The sequence below is a fragment of the Plectropomus leopardus genome, chromosome 7 (genome assembly GCF_008729295.1).
Source record: "Plectropomus leopardus isolate mb chromosome 7, YSFRI_Pleo_2.0, whole genome shotgun sequence".
Classification (NCBI taxonomy): domain Eukaryota; kingdom Metazoa; phylum Chordata; class Actinopteri; order Perciformes; family Serranidae; genus Plectropomus; species Plectropomus leopardus.
The window spans coordinates 6898556-6920141 of record NC_056469.1 but is presented as its reverse complement, the minus strand read 5'-3'; the positions used below and the strand labels follow the sequence as shown (position 1 = coordinate 6920141).

General features: G+C 40.2%; 1 protein-coding gene across 1 annotated transcript in view; it reads left to right on the top strand.

The window, feature by feature from the left end:
• The window catches only part of zfpm2a (zinc finger protein, FOG family member 2a), a 143042-nt gene that overhangs the window by 57362 nt on the left and 64094 nt on the right, over window positions 1–21586 (top strand). The window contains exon 4 of the mRNA XM_042490344.1: window positions 9313–9437. Within this exon, the coding sequence (XP_042346278.1) occupies window positions 9313–9437 (125 nt within the window). The remainder of the gene's footprint in view (window positions 1–9312; window positions 9438–21586) is intronic.

The window sequence follows — 21586 nt, the reverse complement described above, 5'->3', positions numbered from 1 at the left end:
GTCGAGCTCTCGCTGGATTTTGTTTCACTTCTTTCGTATCTCTTTTCTGGGAGTGATGAGAGGTGGGCTCGGGCTGCGGCGCTCGGCTCGCTCTGAGGGAGACGAGAGCCGGCCCCGCGTCGCTGGGTAGCTGCTCTCCAAAGCCGTGACCTTGACCTTCCTCGGGCCCAAGTCTTAGGTTTAGCTCCTTTATCGCGCTATCTCCAGGCATTTAAAAATACTCCTGAAACTCAATGATTTAACCCGCTTTTACGCTGTTCACATCAAAACTGGATGAAAAAAAAAAAAAAGCTTAATCCATCTTATCTGTTGACTGTCAAACTGCTCCGGCTAAAACCTACTCACAAAAGACAACTAGGTCACCCAGGAAAAAACAGAATTCCCCCGTTACCCAGGGGAAGTTGCAGCCTGGTAATTGACTTGGGAGGAGATTCAGGAGCACTTTAAAAATAGTCTCTTCCTGAATTAACTGCAGAATATCAAGACTTGGAGGTAGCAATGTTGTGTTCTTTGCTAAAAAGTTGTTTGTTTAGATATTTAAAGCACGCTTATATATGGATTATTCAAATCAATCTCTACCTATAGTTCCTTCCTAATATAACTATTTCATGTCACGCTGCGTTTTACACACTTTATAACAAGACTGAGCAGACAAAATAGCAACTTCCTTTTGCAGCTCAAGTATTGTTATCCATCTGTCTCAATACATGCATTCCTGATGCACATACCATCAATTACTCATTCGTCCTGAGACGCTCAGGTGAAGCAGTGTCCTTTTGATGGTTTTGAAATTTTAAGAAAAGCATTTAAAATAATCAGATTCCAGCAGGAGTGGTGTGTGTCCTCTAGATGTTGTCGGCGATATGGTGATATCTCGGTGTGAGGACAGTCATTCTTTAGGTTTCGCTGTCTCCCTTTACATGCTATCAATAGAAATTGCAGTGCTTCTCCAAAGATGGATGTCTCTGAGATTGTTGTCAGCGAGCCTGCTGCTAACTTCGCCAGGCTTTTTGATGAAACAGAGTGCTTCACTGCTGGTATATTTCAATTGTTCAATGACACCGAACAACAGTGTCAGTCTTGGTAATGTACTGCAGGACCAAGTTCTTGTGTGTGAGTTAGTGTGCAGCTTAACTTTCTCAGTGAATTACTGCAGTTTCAATTCAAAGAGCGTTGTGGATATGGCAAGATCCTGGGTTATCTCTGGATCCCCATAAACACTGAGTCAAGTGTATCTAGGAGTGATGTCCATATTGGACCATTCCACACCCTCAATTTATGTTCACGGCCGATTCAGTTCCAGTGCAGCAAGTAGTGTGCTGATTATGTAGAGAGGTGGAAAGTGTGCTGAGGTCGGTGTGGATGGGCATGTAGAGCCTCTGACTTGTCACAGTCCTGTTGCAGACCTGCAAATAAGGTTTGCCTTTTCATTAAAGGAATAGTGTTTGCTCTTTGGCCGAGAGTTATTTGAGATGATTGATACCACTTTCTTATCTGCCCATTAAATAGAAGGCTACAGCCAGCAGCCAGTTAGGTTAACTTAGCACAAAGACTGGAAACAGGGGAAAACAGCTAGCATGGTTCTGTCCAAATATAACAAGATCCACCTGCTAGCATATTTAAGGCTAACTTATGATTGTGTTATATTTGGTATGTTTATCTTTTACAAAAACTTGTGAGTGAAATGTCAATTTCTGATTTTTTTGGAGGGTTATTTGCCAATCTATTTCTTGAAGGAGCAGTTGTCAGGTAGGTATCAGCGGAGAATTTAGCTGAGCACTGCCCAAAGCCAAGAAGCAGGGAGCTACATAACCCCCTTTAAACAGGCAGTATGTCGTTTTTATACTTTGTTTTTTGTAGGATTTGTAGGGCCAGGCTAGCTGTTTACCCCAGTGTCCAGTCATTATGCTAGGCTAAGCTAACCAGCTGCTAGCAGTAGTGAGGAATCAGGGTACAGATATGAGAGTGGTATCGCTTTTCCTATCTAACTCTTCCCAGAAAGAGGATAAACGCAATTTCAAACCCAACCCAAAGACGAAATATAAAAATGGACAAGTGTCCACTACTCCGCACTGTACAAAAATGAAGCCAAAATATCCTGGATACGGCTGCTGCCATCTTGCACAGGTGACTTCTTTTGAAGTTAGCCGCTGCGCAGTAGCGATCTCCACTATATCACGTTTTCACCCATACACCTGCCCGACCAATCACAAAAAGCGCCATTAATTGTGAGCACACTGATTGGCACACAGCTGTCATTCATGACATCACAACCCCTTTTGTGACATCAAATAACTAATTAAAAACAAAACTTATCCTAAAAACAAACACTCGAACAAACATCAGCGTGATAGTAACTACCCAAAATGACAGAAACTGTCTTTATTTTATGTGACCCTTGAAGTTTGGTTCATGTCCAATATGCTAACATGGAGCGGGCAGAGATTGTGACCTATACTGCAGCCAGCCACCAGGGGGGGATCACGATGTCTTGACTTTACTTTTGGGGTCTGTTATGCCATCCATCTTTATTATACAGTCTATTTGTTTAACTTTGGCTTTTGTTTTTTGTTTTTGTCACCATGTAGAGATAATGTAGAAATCGCAGATTTTTAAACATTAGCATTGAGTTGTTCAAAAGTGTGCAATATTGATGTTCTGCCGATGGGGCTGAAACTCCTGTAATTATGTTTGTACAATACTAAATTGATTTCATAATAATATTTTGGTCACAATGGAATTGCTGTCTGGATTATGTTTGGAGACAACGTTTCTTAAAGATTAGTCTTAGTCTTAAAGACTATGTGGTTAGTTTTAGGCACCAAAAGCTCCTTGGTTAAGATTGTGATCTCAATTAAATGCTGTCACTGCAAATGGAAAGTGAACTCCAACTCTGCCTATTTTAGCGAAGAAAAAAAACCCAAATGAAATACGTTGTCTGTGGACATTTTTCAGCAAAAACATTTTGCAGCTTGCCAGGTATTTATTTAGCAATATGTCCTTATTATGTTAATAGAAAGCGTGATCTGCTCTGCATTATTTTACCCCGAGATGTCTTTCTTTCTTTTTTTTGTTTTACATTTGTTGTAGATTTCTTGGAGACTGGGTAGCTGCGTCCTTAAAAACATACTTTGCAGGGATTTTTGGGTCTTTGTACAATAACAGGGTGGGAGTTCTCCAGCGAAGGGACCCCCACAATCCCCCACAACCCCCATCTCAGCCTGTGTGGAGTGTCACAGCTAAAATGCCCTAATCCCTTTGGCTTGTTTAACTCTTTCCCCCCAAGCCCTCCACACCCTGAAAACAAGCCGGACCTGAAGGGGTGAATCCCACTACTAAACCACCCCTCCTTCCCTTCTCCTCCCCCACACTCACCCCACTACTTCATGTGGCCAAACTCCGGTGGTTGCCTGGAAACTTGCTCTGCAGTAAATGGTCGACTCTCTCCCCGCTGTTCAGGGCCAGAAGCAGCCACATCTTGGTGGGTTAGGGCGGGTTGGAGGGGGAGTGAAGGTGGGTGAGGAGGAGATGAGGTGGCGCTGCTGGTGGTGGGGGTCCTCCACTGTTTTAAAACAAGCGCCCTTCTCCGAGATAATAGTGTGGGCTGTGGGTTATAAATGATGCATTTTGCTCACTAGGACCTGATAATAGCGGTTTGGGTAGGGGGGGAAGAAAGTTCATCGCTCTCTTATCAAAGCTCTGTGACATTTCTCCTTCAGCTGTAAAATTTCATATCACATATCTGCTTTAAAGATGTGGCACCTTTTGTTGAACCGATATAGTACATTCCATTTCACCCCATATGCCTCTCTCATGGTATATTAATTTATAGCCCATTTGCCGACTCTATAACGCGGCCTGTCAGTGGAGATGACTGGGATTCAGAGGGACATCTGTGAATTGCCACGCACAGGTTATTGAACTTTGAACAGCAGACATTTATTTGCTTTGATTCAAAGGTACTGCTTGATATCAAGAGGGATCATCTGCCGTGTGAAGCTCGAGCATTTTTTTTTCCCACTTGTCTCTGCTGTTGTGGTTCTTTGTTTCCCCATAACATCCACCCTTTCTGTTAATATGCTTGTGATAACTGGAGAAAGGTGAAGTAAACCATAAGCCCGGGCAGCAATCAGGCTTTTCTTCATTGCCGTGGGCAATTTCTTTTCCTTGAAGTTGGTTCTTTGAACTAGTTAGAGAAGTCAAATTCATGTTGAAAATAGCTCGAACAGATCCATTGCTTTAACAAATGTTAATCTGCAGCAGCAAGATGATGATGTCATTTGTCATCCCTGACCATTAGCAGAGACCTTACTGCGGGCCAGAAATTATATTAAGAAAATTCAGGCTTACACTTCATGTGCATTAATAGAACCATTCGTGGTGAAACGTGAATCTATCATTGCATTTCAAAGAATTAAGGGAAAGAATATATCAGTTACAGTCTTAAATCAGACCTGTGTGGACATTGCAGCCTCCTCGCTAAAACAGTATATGTTTTTTTTAATCTTGAAAATATGTAACTAGCAAGTCAGCTTGATATTAACTTTGCCCTATTAGTTTTAATTTTGGCAGATATTTTACATTCAGTCTTAGTCTTAAAATGAAAATGCTCATTAGTTTTAGTGATATGTTAGTCTTTTTTTATCCTTCACAGTTTTAGTCCAAAATGTTATGCTTAATGTAATGTTTAATGCTGTAATGTTTATTCTATTTTTAGTTGACCAAAAGTAATTTTATTTGTTATTTTTAGTCAAAATGTTGTCTCTCTTTAAACTAATTCAGTTTGACCAATACAAGTATCAGAAATTGATATTAAGGTGACAGGTTGTACCAAGTGTTACATTTACATTTAGGCATCATTGTTTTCTATAACCACAAATAATGTCTATATATAAACAAACTTGCATTTCTCCTGTAGAGTTTTTGACAGGTTTAAGAGATGATTTACGAGCACGTACTCACTGATTATCATTTGGAAAGCTTGAACTTAAGACCATAAATAACGAATTGAGACAACTGGGCAACCTATTTGTACCCAGGTTCACTGTAAACTCTTGACTTATCAGTCTCACTGTTAAGCAGAAACAGAACATAATTTCAACCTGAATTATTTCAAAATCTGCAACATTGTTAGTCCAAATATTTAAAATGCCCTCTCACAGAGTCTTTGATTAGACCAGTACCAGTGTCTGCTCTGCAGCTAACAAACAAACCAGCTGCTAATAGCTAACGTTGCAGCCAACAAACTACAAATTACAGCTCACAACTTGAGCTAATGGCTGGCGCTGCTCTGGTGTGAGTGTTTTGCAGACTAGCAAAAACATCCTGGTACTGACTATTTCCTGGTGTTTACCAACCTGTTGCCATTCGGAGCTCATAGCACTCATACCACATTTGAAAATTTAATTGCGAACATGGTTGTTTTCAGGTTTCAATTTCTTATTTGACACACTTTTCTAATACACTGTAAAAATGAAGTATAATAATAAAAGTATAAAAAGTAAGTGCCTGGGCTGCCTTAAAATTTTAACGACTGAAGTTGAGAAGAAAAGTTGAAAACTTGTCTTCTCAAATTCAGTAAACTTAAAATGTAAGGCAACCCAGTTCTAAAATTAATTTATCATTGTTATCTTAGTCAGGTAAAAAACATCTTTGACAGACATTTATGGAATAGTTTTTATTAACAAAAGTAACACTGTATCCTATATGCTTTGTTTTTATTTCAGTTCTACATAACTTTGTTCTTCATTTCAGTGGAGATCCCAGTATTTGTAAAGATACCAAACATGTCAGAAATATAAACCAAACTTTCGGAAATGTATTTTAAATTATTCGCAAAAATCATCTACATAGAATGTGTCTGTATGATTGTATGGTGCAGCCATGCAAAACATGTTTTAGATGTAGCTTTAATAAAGACCTGGTAGAATATGCGTGTGATTAATAAGATAATTTTTCCAACCTTAATGGGCAACAAAAGGGGAAACTGCATGTTGGGGGTATGCTGAGGAGTGTTTTATGCTTTAATACTATTATTTAAAAGTACCCACTGATTCTTTAAATCATACCATGCTGGCACCTTGCCACTGAGAAAATCATTAGCATTCACTCTTATGCTATTGAAAGAGATGAGGCTCCCTTATTCCTCTACACATAACAAAAAAGAAAGACAGGACACACATACACACATTAAAAAAAACAAACAGATGCCAGCGTGGAGCATCTTGGGTGCTATCTGAGGAGGATCTCTCCACACAAAGGGACATTCATTGGTCTGCCAAGTATCTGTGGAGTGCAGGAACAGACCCTAGACTCTAGCGACAGATGATGATCTTATCGAGGGAGGGGTGGGGCTTGGGGGGGTAGGTGGTGTTGGGGGGGGGTAGAGGGTGAAGGTGGCAGAGAGGGGTTGGTTGGGATTCGGAGGAGGGGGTACAGCTCTTGAGCCACATCACGAGCTCTGTTTTGCCAAGTGTGTGGCATTTGAGAATTGGATGATGAGGAACGTTGAAGAGAGAACACAGGCGCTGGGTTTGTTAAATCTCCTAATAGCCCATTATGAGCTTTCCTCTCCGTTCAGGCTGTCGTTTGCAGTTTGACGGGTTCAACACTGTGACTTCTCTATTTGTATAAAATGTATTTGTAATAGAGTTGGGATTTGGGGGCTTGTAAGAAATTGAATTATCACTATGACATCAAGAGTTTTTGCAGCCATAATTATGAAAATTGTCAGTAGCCCAGTTGATAACAGAATACATCTGTCAGTATATTTTTTGCAATATAACCAAACCTATAAATGCTCATAGAGAACATACAGACAGTGCATGAAGGGAACTCATTATTCATCCACGGTGTTTTTGTGGAGATCTTCCACCAGTATCTGCAACAGATGTGACAAGCCATCTGTGAGCCAAGGTCCTCAGGCAACATTTGGTGTGAGATGCACACAACTGGCACCTAAACATGGTGGACCACAAACTGCACAAATTGAATCGTACCCCCTCCTTCTTGCACCTACACTACCCATTACCCCCTTTTTACTCCGAGCACACCACCCAAAACAGAAAGAAAAGGGGGAAAGGAAAAGGAATCAGAATCGTTGGCTGGGGATGGCTTGAGCTGTTTGTCAAGCGGGGCTAAACAGGAACTTGCATCCAAGCGGTTAAAGGCCGTGGGTCTTATCTGAGGACAAACAGAATGCATCAAGCGGTGGCTGTTGCTCTCAGTGATGACGACCAGCTGTGCACCAATGTTTAATTATTTCTCTGTAATGAGCTTACCCACCTTCCACTGCAGCACCAGGAAGACAGCATGCAACAGCAGGAACACAGGAGGGGAGACAGAGTGAAAGAAAGAACGAGATAACGCTGTCCAGATTATCTTATTGCTGGGCCGATTCCAAAAATGTGCCTTTACATTCTCAAAAATATACATAAATGTTTAGATGGTGTGGCAGAGACCAACGATCTACCCTTTTTATCTACCTTTGACAAAGATTTGCTCAAACAAGTGAATTTTTATTCCGTTTGACATTTAGCTTTTTATTGTGACCACCACCAATGAGTATATGATCAGCAACGTGTCATTTGTAGCGGGCAATAACACCAGCCTGATGTTTCGATCATGTTTATGCATGCAAAGGAGCACATAAGCGCACATTTCCATACCAGCACAACAGACGGACACAATGGCGTGCGGCAGATACACGGCTGATATTTACACAGTAGAACAGGGCTGAATAGGTCATTATACCACATACGCATCAGAAAGTTCAGTGATCACTTCAGCCCATTCAGCATGAACCTGGTGCCCTGAATACCTATTAGCCACATGTGGGAACAAATAAGTTCAAAGACACAATGTTAACAGCTCATGTAGAGCTTAATAATACATTAGGATTATTAGCCTGGCTACATAATATAAAGCTGATAGGTTGGCGTAAGCATAGTATATGCAGTGTGCTACCTTCTTATGTCAGTGCTTTTTGATTTTGAAACAGTAGCCTTAAGTAATGTTGTGTTTACACCCATATTTGTAGATTTGCTGGACATAACAATCGTCTGTTGCTTCCAGTAGCTGTAGCCTGCATATGAAATATTTTGGGAACATCGCTAAATTGTCATTTCAATGACCAGTGTGCATATGGGGTGTTTAGGGGACATCTGTAATTTGTAGCCACAGAAAATAATCTGGGTTACACTTCAGTCACTTACTCCTAAAATGTAACCAAACTGCTTCTTCTCCTTCTATACTTTATGTATTACATTTTCTTGATAAGGTTGGGAAAAAATCTTTTTCTGTCACTTGTCTGAAAAGTTGTTTTCTGATCAAATGCTTTGTGGCACATAAACCCACATCTTATTGGATCACTTTGTTAAGCTTCCATGTTATTAATTCAGTTAGAATCTCTAATCAGAATGATTAGATCAGACTGAAGAAATATTGTTAATAACCACAGCTAGTGATGCTCTGTAGTTGACCCCTCCGACCTCCCAAAGAACAGTCCAATGATCAAATGCTTACACATTATAAATGTTTGATAAGGTCTCTGTCCAAGACAAATGTCCTTTGTTAGGGTTTGTGGAACTTCTTGTCTCCAGAAAGTTTAGAAAACCAGATAGAATTTGTAGCTACAGATGTATGAATCATCAAAACTTCCTCTAACAAGACTTCTTGGGGTTGTCAAGGCAACCAGTCAGAAATGTACAGTTGAGAATTCACACACAAACACACACGCACACACACACACACACGGGAAACATCCTCTCTGGTAAACTATGTCACAGCCTGCCATGGGGTTTATCATAACTATTTGATTAATCACCATCCTGAAAAAGTACACTGAATCTAAGAGATAAGATAGTGGGGGGTGACAGGGAGGTGAGCACCGGTAGTTCTAACAGTGCTATCCGGTTTCACTGTTAATTAACTGGAGCTCTGCACAGCACTAACAAGGGCCCAGTCTTCCTGGAGCAACAGAAATAGGCCTGCCATGAGCTGCTCTCGCCAGCCAGCGAGCCTGCACTGTCTCACAGAGATTATCTCAACACAAGACACCTTTCAAGTAAGGTTAGCGCGCCATGTGTCTGAGGAACACCATCAGATGGATGCTCGCTTGATTTGCTTATCCATTTTGAAAAAGCTTGGCTTTAACCTTCACTGTTTACTGCACGGCTTTGAGGCAATAAAGTGATCGCACATGTAGGTTTGAGGCGAAAGGACAATGAATGAACGTCACTGTGATTTGATGTGGAACTTGTGCGCTATATTGAGCATCATGGCTGACTGTGTTGGGTTCTGGTGTGTTTTTAGGAGAGCTGGACGCGTTCCTCAAAGATGGTGAGCGTCGGATCCACAGCCGGCAGCAGCTCCCAGTGGGGACAACATGGGGACCCTTTGAGGGGAAGATCGAGATGAGCACTGACAGCCCTGCACTGGTATGTCCTTGTTTTAGTCATCTGCTCTATTGTTTCGAGTTTTTTGGTACCACTTTGTGATATTAACCAACCACAACAAGACAGCCTTAAACCACAATGGGTAGAAATGACTGGAAAAAATAAAATAAGGCTGAAGTATCTACAGCCAGTGTGATTTGAGTTATTTACAGAAAGAGGACAAAGATTCAGTTAAACAAATGATATTCGGAACATCCTTCCAAAGTTTCAGGGCCTTCACTGAAAGTAGCCAATTTCGGCTTATCTTTAGCTCCGGCCAAGAGGCCTTTGCTAGAGGATGTCAGGTAAGTTAAGCAATGTAGCTTTGTGCCTGGCCGTGTAATTCTTTATACGTTAGAAATACAGTTTTAAAATAAATCCTAAACCGGACAGACAGCCTATGTAAAGAAGCCATAAATCAGGTGTAATGTGATGAAAGTTTGATTTGAATCCAGTTGAGCCCGACCTTGCCCGAACCTGGCTTGGCTGGGTTGTGATTTCTCAACATTCACCTGGGCTTGAATCAGGCCAGGTTCTTGCCGATTTCCTGGTGCTCGGGCACTCTCATCTCATATGAATTAACCAATACAACAGAAGTTTCACTTTCACTGTGCTTAGCGCTCTGCTGCTCGGTCTCCAGATTACATTCTGCTGCTACAATAGCGTGGTTCTCTGAAATGATGGTATATTCCACCAGGACCCCGAATTTAGGAACATTGCAGTGTGTGCCAGAGAGTGATCTAGAGCACAGTATGGCTACAAACACAACCCATGTCACAAATGTTGCAGTGAAAAGACTTTAGTTGACTTTAGCTTCTGATAAATGTTTTGTTACTTCACAATATAAATGTATATATACAGCAGAAATTTAGGTTTTTAATCCAGCTTGGGTCGAGCTTTGACATGTGGGTCAGTATAGGGTTTGACCGGATTTTTTTTTGGGCCCAATCAGATTCTAAATGTGATGCCATCTTGTATTGTGACTGAAATTTTGTACAAGCTGTACAAAAGTGGATGAAATCAAGTGCAAAGAGCATTGCAGTATTGAAGATGATACAAAATCATGTATGGGAGTTGAAGTGTAGACATATTGTCTAAATCTTCACTATGGTGCTAAGTTGGAATCCTGGATCTCGCAGTACCTGATCTGACTGTGGTCCAGTAGTAACTGTCTGTCTTGTCCAGATTTAGCTAAAGAAAGGGGTTTGCCATGCAGTTTTTCACATCAGCTACACTGTATTGTGTGACATAACAAAGTCAGTGGCCTGAATTGATAAATATATATAAAGAGATTTTTTATGAATGGATGGGGTACACGTATGGACTAAAAATACAAAACAAGTCATGATACAGTAGAAGAGGATATGAACCAGCCAAATTTTTTCCTCACTAACTGAACACCCAAATGGTTTCTTTATCAATGACTTGCTATTGATACATAAAATATCAATGATGGATTTATTAACCATTATTAAGCCATTAGTTACAAATTTTAACTCCTTTACAAGGTATGCCTTATTAAAAAACTGTTTGTTGTTTGGACCAAAGCGCTAATTAAAACCTGCAGTGAAATCACTTTATTTAGTCAAACTTTGCCTTTAGCAGCCATATAGAACATGATTATCAGAAGGCCTGACATCTAAAGACCATATTAATGGCAATTCCCATGATATTCAAACCTATTGAGGTGACTCTTCCGGGATCCAACTGGCCCCCAACAAAAGCCTTTGAAGTGTGTCCATTTTAACCATTCAATCTGCATATTTTATTACAAAACACTTTAATTGGTGGATTTTGAGCTCAGTCCAGGCTTCAATTGAATGAAGTCATAATCCATTATTTTTGATGTTACCCTGCGCACAGCAGCTTTATATCTCTTGTTTCAAAGATCCCAGCAGAGGCCCGTGTTGACCTGCTGCTCTGGTGGAGTGACAAGCCCTCCGTGGGTTTGAAATTCCATTCTGCATTTGGATTAAGTAAGAAATTCATATTAAAATCATAACCAAGCTCACATTCATCCTGTTAAGAAACATAAGGAAAAGTCCACGAGGATTTTAGACTCAGAGCCCCCCCTTCCCAGTTTTTCCCAGATTCCTTAAATACGTAACTTTATTAAATCATTTTCGGAGCAGTTTCAACTGTTTTCTAAGCTCCCCTCGTGGTTTTGAAGTCATCAGTGGCTTTCAATAACTCAGGCCGTATTATAGCCATGAAATATGGCTTCTCTCAGGGTAAAGCCGGTTATCCTTGGGCGGAAAAGTGATTTGACAGAGCAACACCTCAAGTTGCCTTCCAAAGTAACACAGTCCATATATTTCTTCTGCAATCTCTGCATGAATTTTCCTGAAAAACATCCAAAGCCAACCTTCAACTGTCCCTCAAATGACCCGCACACTCACCAAGTGATGTCATATGAGTTATCTGTGTTTTTTGCTTTGCTGCTTTTACAAACTTTACAGATTCATCACCTGCTGAACTAGATGCATAAACTGATTGTTGCTCTTGGCAAGAGTGATCTTAACTAACTGCCCTCTTAGGAATTTATCTCTTATTTCTAGATCTCCCACAGTTTTTTTCTTTTCAAAAGCGAGCAGGTGCTGGTCATCACCTGTAATAGGCTGTGGAAGGGTTACAGAATATGCCAAACCTCCCTCGCAATTAAAAGCCGAGGAAGAAGCTTTGGCATATTGCCTTTAAGGATCTCATGTGTGTCTATTCTCCTGGGGGCCCTTTCAGTGCTTTGCTGCTTGCCCTCCTCCACTCCTAAGTTTCATCTCTCAAATGGGGTACTGGCTGTTAGCAGCTTCTCACTATCTCTCATTAAAGGCTAGGTCAACCCAACTGGCATGTTTTGTTTTATTGAGCCTCCTTTTAGGGTTCAGCATAACTTTTTTTTTTTACTTTGTTTCTTACGCCAGAAAATATCAGTCAATTCCAGTATTTTCTGTGCATCACAAGGGAATCATCTCATTTACAGTAGCATAGTTTTATTTTTTGTTATTGAGCTGTTGCCTTGTTAAACATGCAGCCGTTGGCAACATCCGTAATGCGGTGCTGCATTTATCTCAGTTATTTCAGTGGGAGGCGAGGGAGTTCTTCAAACACTGACACATCAAGACAGGAACAAACCCCGATGCCTCACCTGGAGAGGGAAAAGTTGAAATAACAAATGTGACTGTGAGGAGAGAAAGAAGAAGAAAAAAAAGAAAACAGGCTAGTTTTGATGCATGTCAGGGCGGCCAGTGCTGCAGAGCCGGGTCAGAAGGCGGCAGAAAGCGTTTGAGGTAGAAATAAAGGCTCATTGCTTCATGGGTCTCTACCTCAGCTAGGAGGCACTCTCAGTCATTCTTATGAAGTGTGACCTCCACAGACTATTAAATCTCCCTTTTACTCTCTTAGATTTTTCGAAACCACAGAGGTGAATGAATTACCCGAAGGCAGCCAGGTATATGGCAGGAGTGACACCTCTCTCGTGCCTGAAACACATGACCCGCCGGTGAGATATTGATATGCCCTCTTTGAAATCAAACATATTTTATCCCTTCATCCAGACACGTCATTTAAGATATGACTTTTTAGAGGTCAAGCTATTTTTGTCGAGCCGCCGCGCACAGTGCACAGGTTCGTTTTGCAATCCTTGGCATCATGCCCGGAGAAGGACTAAAGTGTAATGACTCCTTAAAGTGGCTTACAGTAAATAATGAAAATACAGTGAATTTAAGCAGCTTTTGCATTAAAGTGGACGTGAGTAGCACTTTAGCACAAGCAGAGTCTTTAAGGAGCAGAGCAGGTCCGGATGGTGTCTGGGGAGCCGTCCTGTGGAGTCTGATGGAGAGGTGGGTAAGGATGGGAGGAGGGTCCCTAGAGGCAGCAAATGGGAGCAGGAGCTGGCCTAGCTATATGTGCCGTGGCGTGGGAGCTGATGTGGGCTGGCTCGCTCACTTGCTGCTGGTGGACGACAGGCCTCAGTAGCTGACCGGGGGAGTGATGGATGATGCTGAGAAAAGAACGGCGAGTGGAGCGTTACATGCAGTTGTCCAGACAGGCCTGGAAAGAGAGGTATAAAGCTTGAAAAAGAAAGAATGAAAAGAGAGGGAGGGAGGGGAGAGAGAGAGAGAGGGGGGAAGCAGAAAAAACAGAGGGGAAAAAGCATGACAGGAAATCTGGGCATCTGCAGGACAGAGATAGGGTCACATCTCGACCGTTTATCAAAGAGGAAAGCAGATTTCACAGCTGATGGGTCGGCCGTGGCAGGTCTGTAGACCCCAGGGGCTCAGCTTGGCATGAGGGACTGGAGTTATAGTTATTGCTGTTGCAGACCTGTTAACACAATCACATTGTGCTGTATTGGACAGCTCATATGGCTGGCCTTACTGTGGTGTTTTTATACCTTCTCTGTCATCCTTAGATCACACAGACTGAATAGATTTTAGTCCAAATACAGAACTAGTTTCCGCATTAAATGTTTTTTTAGAGCGTTTTGATCTCCATTCCAATCTGATGGACATTACTTTTCTAGGATGTCCAGATCTATGATTACTGTTATCTTACTCCATCCAAAGGCACAGACTTATTTGATAGGATGTATGCAAGCCAATCACAGTGTTTTCCACGTGGACTGCAGTAGAGCCACGCCCCCTTTTGTTACAAGCATGGCTGACAGTGAAGCTAGTTTCAGTCTATAAATCATATTGTTGTCATATTGTTTGTAAAGAAATTGTGTTTAAATTGTGTTTAAAGTCAACACAAGATGTTATATAACTTACACAGACTGGTTGACTGATTTCTTTTAGGGGTCGACAGATTATCGCCCTGGCTACTTATCTGGGCCAGTATTTTGACGATTATCTGTATAAGTGTTTTATTTTAATGTTCGCCAATAAAAAATAACTAAAAAGTGCAAGTAGTGTGTATGCCTGGGAGGATATTTTAATTTGTAAAAACCCAGGAATCCATTTTTATTTATTCATTTTTTATTTAAATTTTTACTTGACTTTATAAAAAAGTCAAGTGCTGGGCATTTTCTGTGTATGATGTTGAATGCTAAAGGTATTTAAACAAAGTTTTGTGTTGGAATTTGCTATATTCGATATAATTCTAAAGATTTTCATTTTTCATTCATTTCATTTTTATTGTAAATGCATATCGGTTCCAAATATCAGTTCCAAATACTGGTTTTTGGTCTCATTAAGTACTCATAATCAGTAATCAGTATCGGCCCTGAAAAACCAATATCGCTCGACACCTAATTTCTTTTTTTTTGTTTCATGCACACAAGCATTTCCCCAACCCTACAAGACCATTGTTTCAGTCATCAAGCCAAAATGCATGTTATCTTAGTGCTCAGTCACCACACACAATACTCTGCCATCTATCCCAGGTCTGACAACCAAATTCTACCACAAAAAAGTTCCCCCTCATAACTAAAATTTTTCATCGTAATTTTACTTAAAAGTACATCCCATTTCTCCTGTGTCACACGACAAAAAATGTCTGTCCTCCTCTGGAGTGGCATTAAATCTCTAAGGCTAATGGTAATGTTCCCAAGTGTAACTGTGCACATGTTGTTCTTTGTTTTTTGTTTAAATTATACGTCACATTAGATTCTCAATGTAGCTGCTCATTATGAAACAAATAAGTTTGTAATTTTGGTTTATACCATACATCAACAATCAACATCAATTTTTCTCTACATGAGGAACATTTTGCTCCTTATCTGCTGAATGTCGCAGGGTAATGTTTACTTAGGACTTTTTCAAAAATATCCGTCACTGGAATGAACAGTGGATCTGAGTGGCACCAGAAAATGAATAGAGAAAAAATAGAAATACTCTTTTGATTTTATTTTCTAATAATACAATCATCTTAAAATGCATCTTATTGATTCTGTTCATCTCAGGAACTTTTTCACACAGTTTTCAGGAGATACTTCCGAAATTAATGATATTTTGAGTCAAAATGACAAAAATGTATATATACATGTCTGTGTGTGTGTGTGTAATGTCTTTTAAAGCATAACAACAGTAAATTATGAAAAAATAATCTCACATTTTTGTTGAAAAAAAAAGTCATTTTTACTATGACGCCACTATGCAATAAGATTCCTTGTCCATTGGAATAGACATAATAAAACACACATAATAAAGTATCCTAATTAAAAAAAAAAAAAAAAATCCCAGTGATTTTTACATGCATTTAGAGTGGAAATCCATCATTAGAGTATTTTTTTCATGCTTTGATCATTATTGGGTTCTAAATGGGTTAAGATGGTAACAGAACGAGATGCAGCTAAGGCATCCTAAATCAGAGAAACAGAGGGTTCTAAACTAGATTGAAAGACAGAGACCGTGTCAGAGTGCTTTGTAGCAAGTTAGTCAAAGGTGAACAAGGCAGCAGAAAGAGGAGCTCAAAGCAAATAACAAACAGCAAGACAAAAAATAGATCCAAAAAGAATAAAACACCCAGGAATTGGCGTTGTGCTGCTGTTGTCAGCCGCTTCCTCTGCTCTGTTCCTCTTCCTCCTCCTCTCCTCTCCTCTCCTCTCCTCTCTGTCTGACTGATGGAGCTGCCAGAGTGCCGTCTCATCCCTCACTTCTCTCACTGATCAATCAGACCATTAGACTCCAATTACAGCCGCAGCCCCGGCGCAGGTGAGCGACGAGCACATTCAGCCGGCTGCCGACAACGCCTCCGCCCCGACTCCCTCGCACTCTCCAAATTAACGCAAATTAATAGTGACACTCAGACATAAATGTCTGCAATCGAGGGGCTAAATTAACAGTCTGGGTCGAAGCTATTGAGTAGCAGGTGTCTTTAAAAGCGGTAATTACCTATGCTGGACAGAACCGGGGAGGAGAAGGTGGCCCACGGTTTGCCTGGAGTGAGAGGCCTGGCCCCGGTGAGCCTGGCTCCCATTGTAGGTGTTAATAATTGATTGGGAGGCGAGCTATTAATGAGCAGCAGATTTAGAGCTCTGTTGTAAATGTGTGTTGATGAGGGTGTTGCCGCCTCTTGTACAATGCCTTACCAATGCTAATTACTGGGGCTTAGTCAAGGTGCACTGTAATGAGTCTGGATTCAATGGAATTGTGGTCTGTATGTGTTTTGAGGGCCTTTTAGTGCAAATTACATGGTGATTGTGATGCAGAATACTTGCGTAATTCCAGATTAAGATCTATCAGGCCTTTTTATTTTCTTATCTCATCCTCTATCTTAATATACTTGTGTCGTGTATGAGCTAAATTTGCTGTGAGCATGTTTATGATAAAACAGATCTACTGCTATAATCTTTTTCATACAAGGGTCCTAAAACAAAGGCAATCATTTCACTATAAAAGTCAATAAATGCTATAGGCTAATAAGGTATAATAACCAATTTAGTCTTAACACAATATTATAGATTACCCTTGAATCATCAGTCAAAATCATACTGTGTTACATGTTGCCAGTACATAAAGGCTAGGTGTTTATATATTTTGTGTTTCAGGAAAACACTTCTGTTACATTTTGTCTCATTCTGTCATTAGGAATGACTAAAGATACAAAATGAGCCCTTCATAAATTCTCTTAAATCTACTGGTGTTATGTCTCACACATATTTTTGCTAAAATGTGCATGAGAGCATAGCAATTAAATGCTTGCACATGTGCACAAAGTGTGTGTTTTGGGTCACACCGTCGTGCCCGTGTATGTGTGGGAGGGCGTGTGGGAGCGCCTCGACGTGCGCGTGCAGACTGCTTGCTGTTTTTGGCTGCGAACAGAGAGCTTTAGCTTGTAGACTACAGAGGAGCGAAAATGTCAAGATACTGTCCTAATTTTCACCTGGGACAGAGAGAGAGGCAGAGGCTGTCAGCCGATGGAGTGTGATTATTGTGTAATTTAGTACAAGGGTAGGAATATGGGCCTGTGCAACCCAAAAAATGCTCCAGAAATTATTCAGCCCATCACTCAAGCCATTTATCTCACCCCCTTTTTTGCCCACCCTCTCCCTCCAATATGTTTATTGTTAGCTACCCCTAAACTTTAACAAGTGGTGGCAGATTTTTCTGTTTCAGAAATTATATTTTTCTTCTTGTCATTGCTTCATTAATCAAGAGGAGGCATTCTGAAAAATGTTTTGTTTTGGAGGCTGCAATCTATTTTGTGTGTGTGTGTGTGTGTTGTAGTTAATCTGCGCCCGTGGCAGGTTTCCCCTCCGAAACGCAGCGCTAAGCAGCGGTATCGCAGGCCTATTGTTGTAGCCTCTGTCATAGCAAGGAGAGCCTGATGCAGGCCTGGGCTCGCCTGATAAGGAAAAGAGGATTCAACATGGCTGGAAAGGAGAATCAGTGGGACTTGAGAGTGGAGTACGGATGGGGCAGATGCGCTCGCACACACACACATACACACACATACGTACAGACTCACACAGACATACAGAACGACTGCACACATGTTCTACACACATACAGTCACACATGAGCCAACACACACACAAATCATCACCATCATCACACTGGCACATGCCCAGGCAATTATTTACAGTAACATCCAATTACATATGCAAGAAGGCACCCCAGGATAGGACCTCTCTGTAGCATAGCTGCTAAATGGCACATGCACATCCTGAAATATGCATGCACGTAAACAAACAAAGCATTAAACTAACAATTTAAAGTCCAAACATTTTGATTTATGTTTGCATTTAAAGGTGGCCCGTGCTTTCTATCTGTAAGTCACACTGTCTTGGATATGGTTTTGAAAACGCCAGACATTATCAGGACTAACAGGATTTGAATTTCTGTGTTGGACACACAAATAATTTTGGCACAAAGAATGTGGCTTCATCTAATGAAATAATGGGCCCAAATTTTAGGCGGAGAACCAATTTGTGATTGCATGCATCAATTATTTCTTGGGTTTAAACCAATATCAGGGCTGGGGTCTCTTCAGATGGGTAAAATGGTAATTATCTGGCCTGCTTTCCCTCACACAGTGTCATCCATATATTTATCGATGGCATTATCGATGGTTTTCATGTTCATACATTAAAAGAAGGGGACATCAAAGCAAATGCTATTGAAGTAGCCCTTTAAATCTGGGCGTTTCGACACAGATCAACATGACATTGATGTCTGTTTGTGAGTCAGATGGATAATGATTGCAGGCTGTGGCGAAAGAAACTCACTGCCATTGTCTCTTTATGTACATTTCTGTACGCTTTTTTCCTCAAGCCTACTCTTTCAAAGTTTCCGTGTGCATGGCTGGAACTCATTGCCGCCCACAGCTCCATGTATTAGCCGTGAAGCACTCAGTCAGTCAGCTAGTCGGAGCTATTATGGCCACAGCCGAGCTCCGCTGTTTGAGAGATAATGCATGGTTGACTTGATCTACAAGTGAACCTGACATTTTGCTGTCCTTACATCACAACACAACTACCCAAACTGATATGGCAGGTCCCCTGATAAGCAGAGCAGGACTCACTGATTTGCTTTGTGCTCACTGTAATGGCTGCATGGTTTCCTCAAACATGCCAAGGGTACAGTGACGAGATCAACACAAATATAGACAGGCACCGTGATTCAGTGTTCACTGTTTTAATGATCATTTGAGTAGAAAGTGTAGCATTTGTATCTATAAATTCATCATTTTCTGAGCAAATTGTGCTCAAACTGAAACCATGGGTGGGAGGGATAGTGGCAGTATTTTCTTAAAATTGAAATCATAGTTCTCAAAAATTCTGTTCATCATATCACAAGGATCAGAGCTCTTTTTCTCCTCAAAATACAAGATAAACAAATTAAACATTGACAGTTTCTTTTTTTCTCCATAGTCTTTCACTCCTCCATTACTTTTGCTGTTATTAAAAGCACCTTTACCCCACTTTATACTTACACTTAAGCACATTTCAGAAGGAAATATTATGCCTTTTCTTTTTTCTTTTTGCGGCTATAGTTACTGGTCACTTTATAGAGATAGATAAAAAGATAATAAGAAAATAAAAAAATATTAACATTTAAAATACAATGTCATTATATACATTAAATCTTTTAAGGTAATATTTAGTAACATAATGATCAGATTACTCATTTTCTGTAGAACAAGTACTTGTATTTTGACATTGCATATAATTTCTGCTTATAGAGGATTTTGAAAGCAGGACTATAACTTGTAACAGATTTTTTTTTATTTACATCTTTTTATCGCTACTTTTTCTGCCTAAGTAAAGGATCTGAATGCTTCTCCACCACTGCCTTTGTCCTGTTTTATGACATAAAATCAGTTGTGGAAGAGGTACTCAGATCTTTTACTCGAGTGAAATCAGCATTACTACCATGCAAACATACTCTATCACAGGTAAAAGTCCTGCATTCAAAATATCACTTGAATGAAAGTACAAAATTAAAATTAAAATGTACACAAAGTACCAAAAGTAAAAGTACTGATAATGCAGAATGGCCCATTTCAGAATAATATTATTTATATTATATTACTGGATATAATTATTGATATATAAGTGTGTTCAGCATTTCAAATTGTTACTTTTTTATTTTATATTATTTATTTCCCCATGTGTTTTTGTAAGTGACTAATGGGAACAACAATTTTTAAAACTGGTCCTGTATTGAGCGAAAGGGCTGCAGATGGTAGTGATGAAACTGGTTACAATGTAATATTAATGGGCAATTGTGCACTGTCAATATATGTCCACATAAAGCACTTGTTTTTGCCACTGACAGGCTCAGATTGTTCTTCTAAGTTTCTGACAACATTATGGAAAGGATCCCGTAGAGATAGAACTTCATGTTAAGAGTAAGATCCTTTTTGTATAACTAGAAACAGCCCTGACATTTCCATCACCACCAGACTCTTTTTAAATAAACAGTAATTTTATCATTGTACACAGTTCTTTCAAAATCAAAAGAAAAAAAGTAAAACTCACAAAAGCTGCCTTGTTTTGTCTGTCCACTGTTCCAACAATTAGCAGTTTTTGTTTGGTTGTTAAAAAAACAACCTTAATTCACCCAGTTATCTGTAAAAAAAAAAAATAAATAATAATAATAATAATAATAATATAAAATGCTGTCTCTATTCACACTAAAATTAGTCTGGTTGGTTCGCTGACAGCAATTTTGGTTGTTTTTTATTACACAAAAGGATCTTTCTCTTTAACAAAAGGTCTATGTCTGTAGGGCCATTTCAATAATATTGCCAGACACTTAGAGTAACAATCTGAGCTTGGCAGTGGCAAAAACAAGAACTTTTAACAGATGTCAATCGACAGTGAACAAATGCCCCGAGTGGTTACATTGTAGCCTGTTTCTTGGCTGCCGATACTGGATCACTTTCAACAGTTGTTGTCTCCATTAGTCAGCTAGACACAAAAATATGGAAAATGGGGTCTCGGTTGAAAAATACAGAAGTTACCTTAAATGTTGCAGCATGTAAAGATGGAGCTTGTTTTATTGACCCTTTATACTTTTGGTTGGTTTAATATATAGGAATACATTATGCACAGTTGATATATATTTTGTATAATAATCTAAATATGCGAAGTAGTTAAAGTCAGATAAATGTAGTGAAGTAAAAATACAGTGTTTGCTTTCAGATGTAGTCAAATAGAAGTAAAAAGTAACATAAAATGCAAACGCTCAAGTGAAGTACAAGTTCCTCAAAATTGTACTTCAGTACTTGACAAACTGTACTCTGTTATTTTCAACCACTGCATAACATAATGTCTTGGGCTGCAGATTTCTATCCATATCTGATTTGTTTGCACATCCCCAAACATCCATTGTCAGTATGTCAATTCCTGACATCATTTACAAACACTAGAAATGTCTTAATTCACTTTTTCTGTAGCAGGTAGATCTAGATAAGACGAATGTGTGCTATTCTGCAGATTTGGCACTAAGGAAACATTGCTCACGTCTGTGTAATGGCACAGCTCCATCCTCACAGAAACTGAAGATGTGGCCATTCTGCTGTGATAGATAGACAGGCAGCTGTCCTCTTGCAGCAGTGAGTTCAGCCCTTGCTCAGCAGCAGCAGCAGCAGCAGCAGCAGAGCAGGGCCGGTGATGACTGAAAGCCCCATTGAGGCTCCAGGTCCTGGGGGGCCACTCCTCAGGACTTGAGGGTGAGCTGGGTGTCCCTGTCCCCCCTCACAGCTCT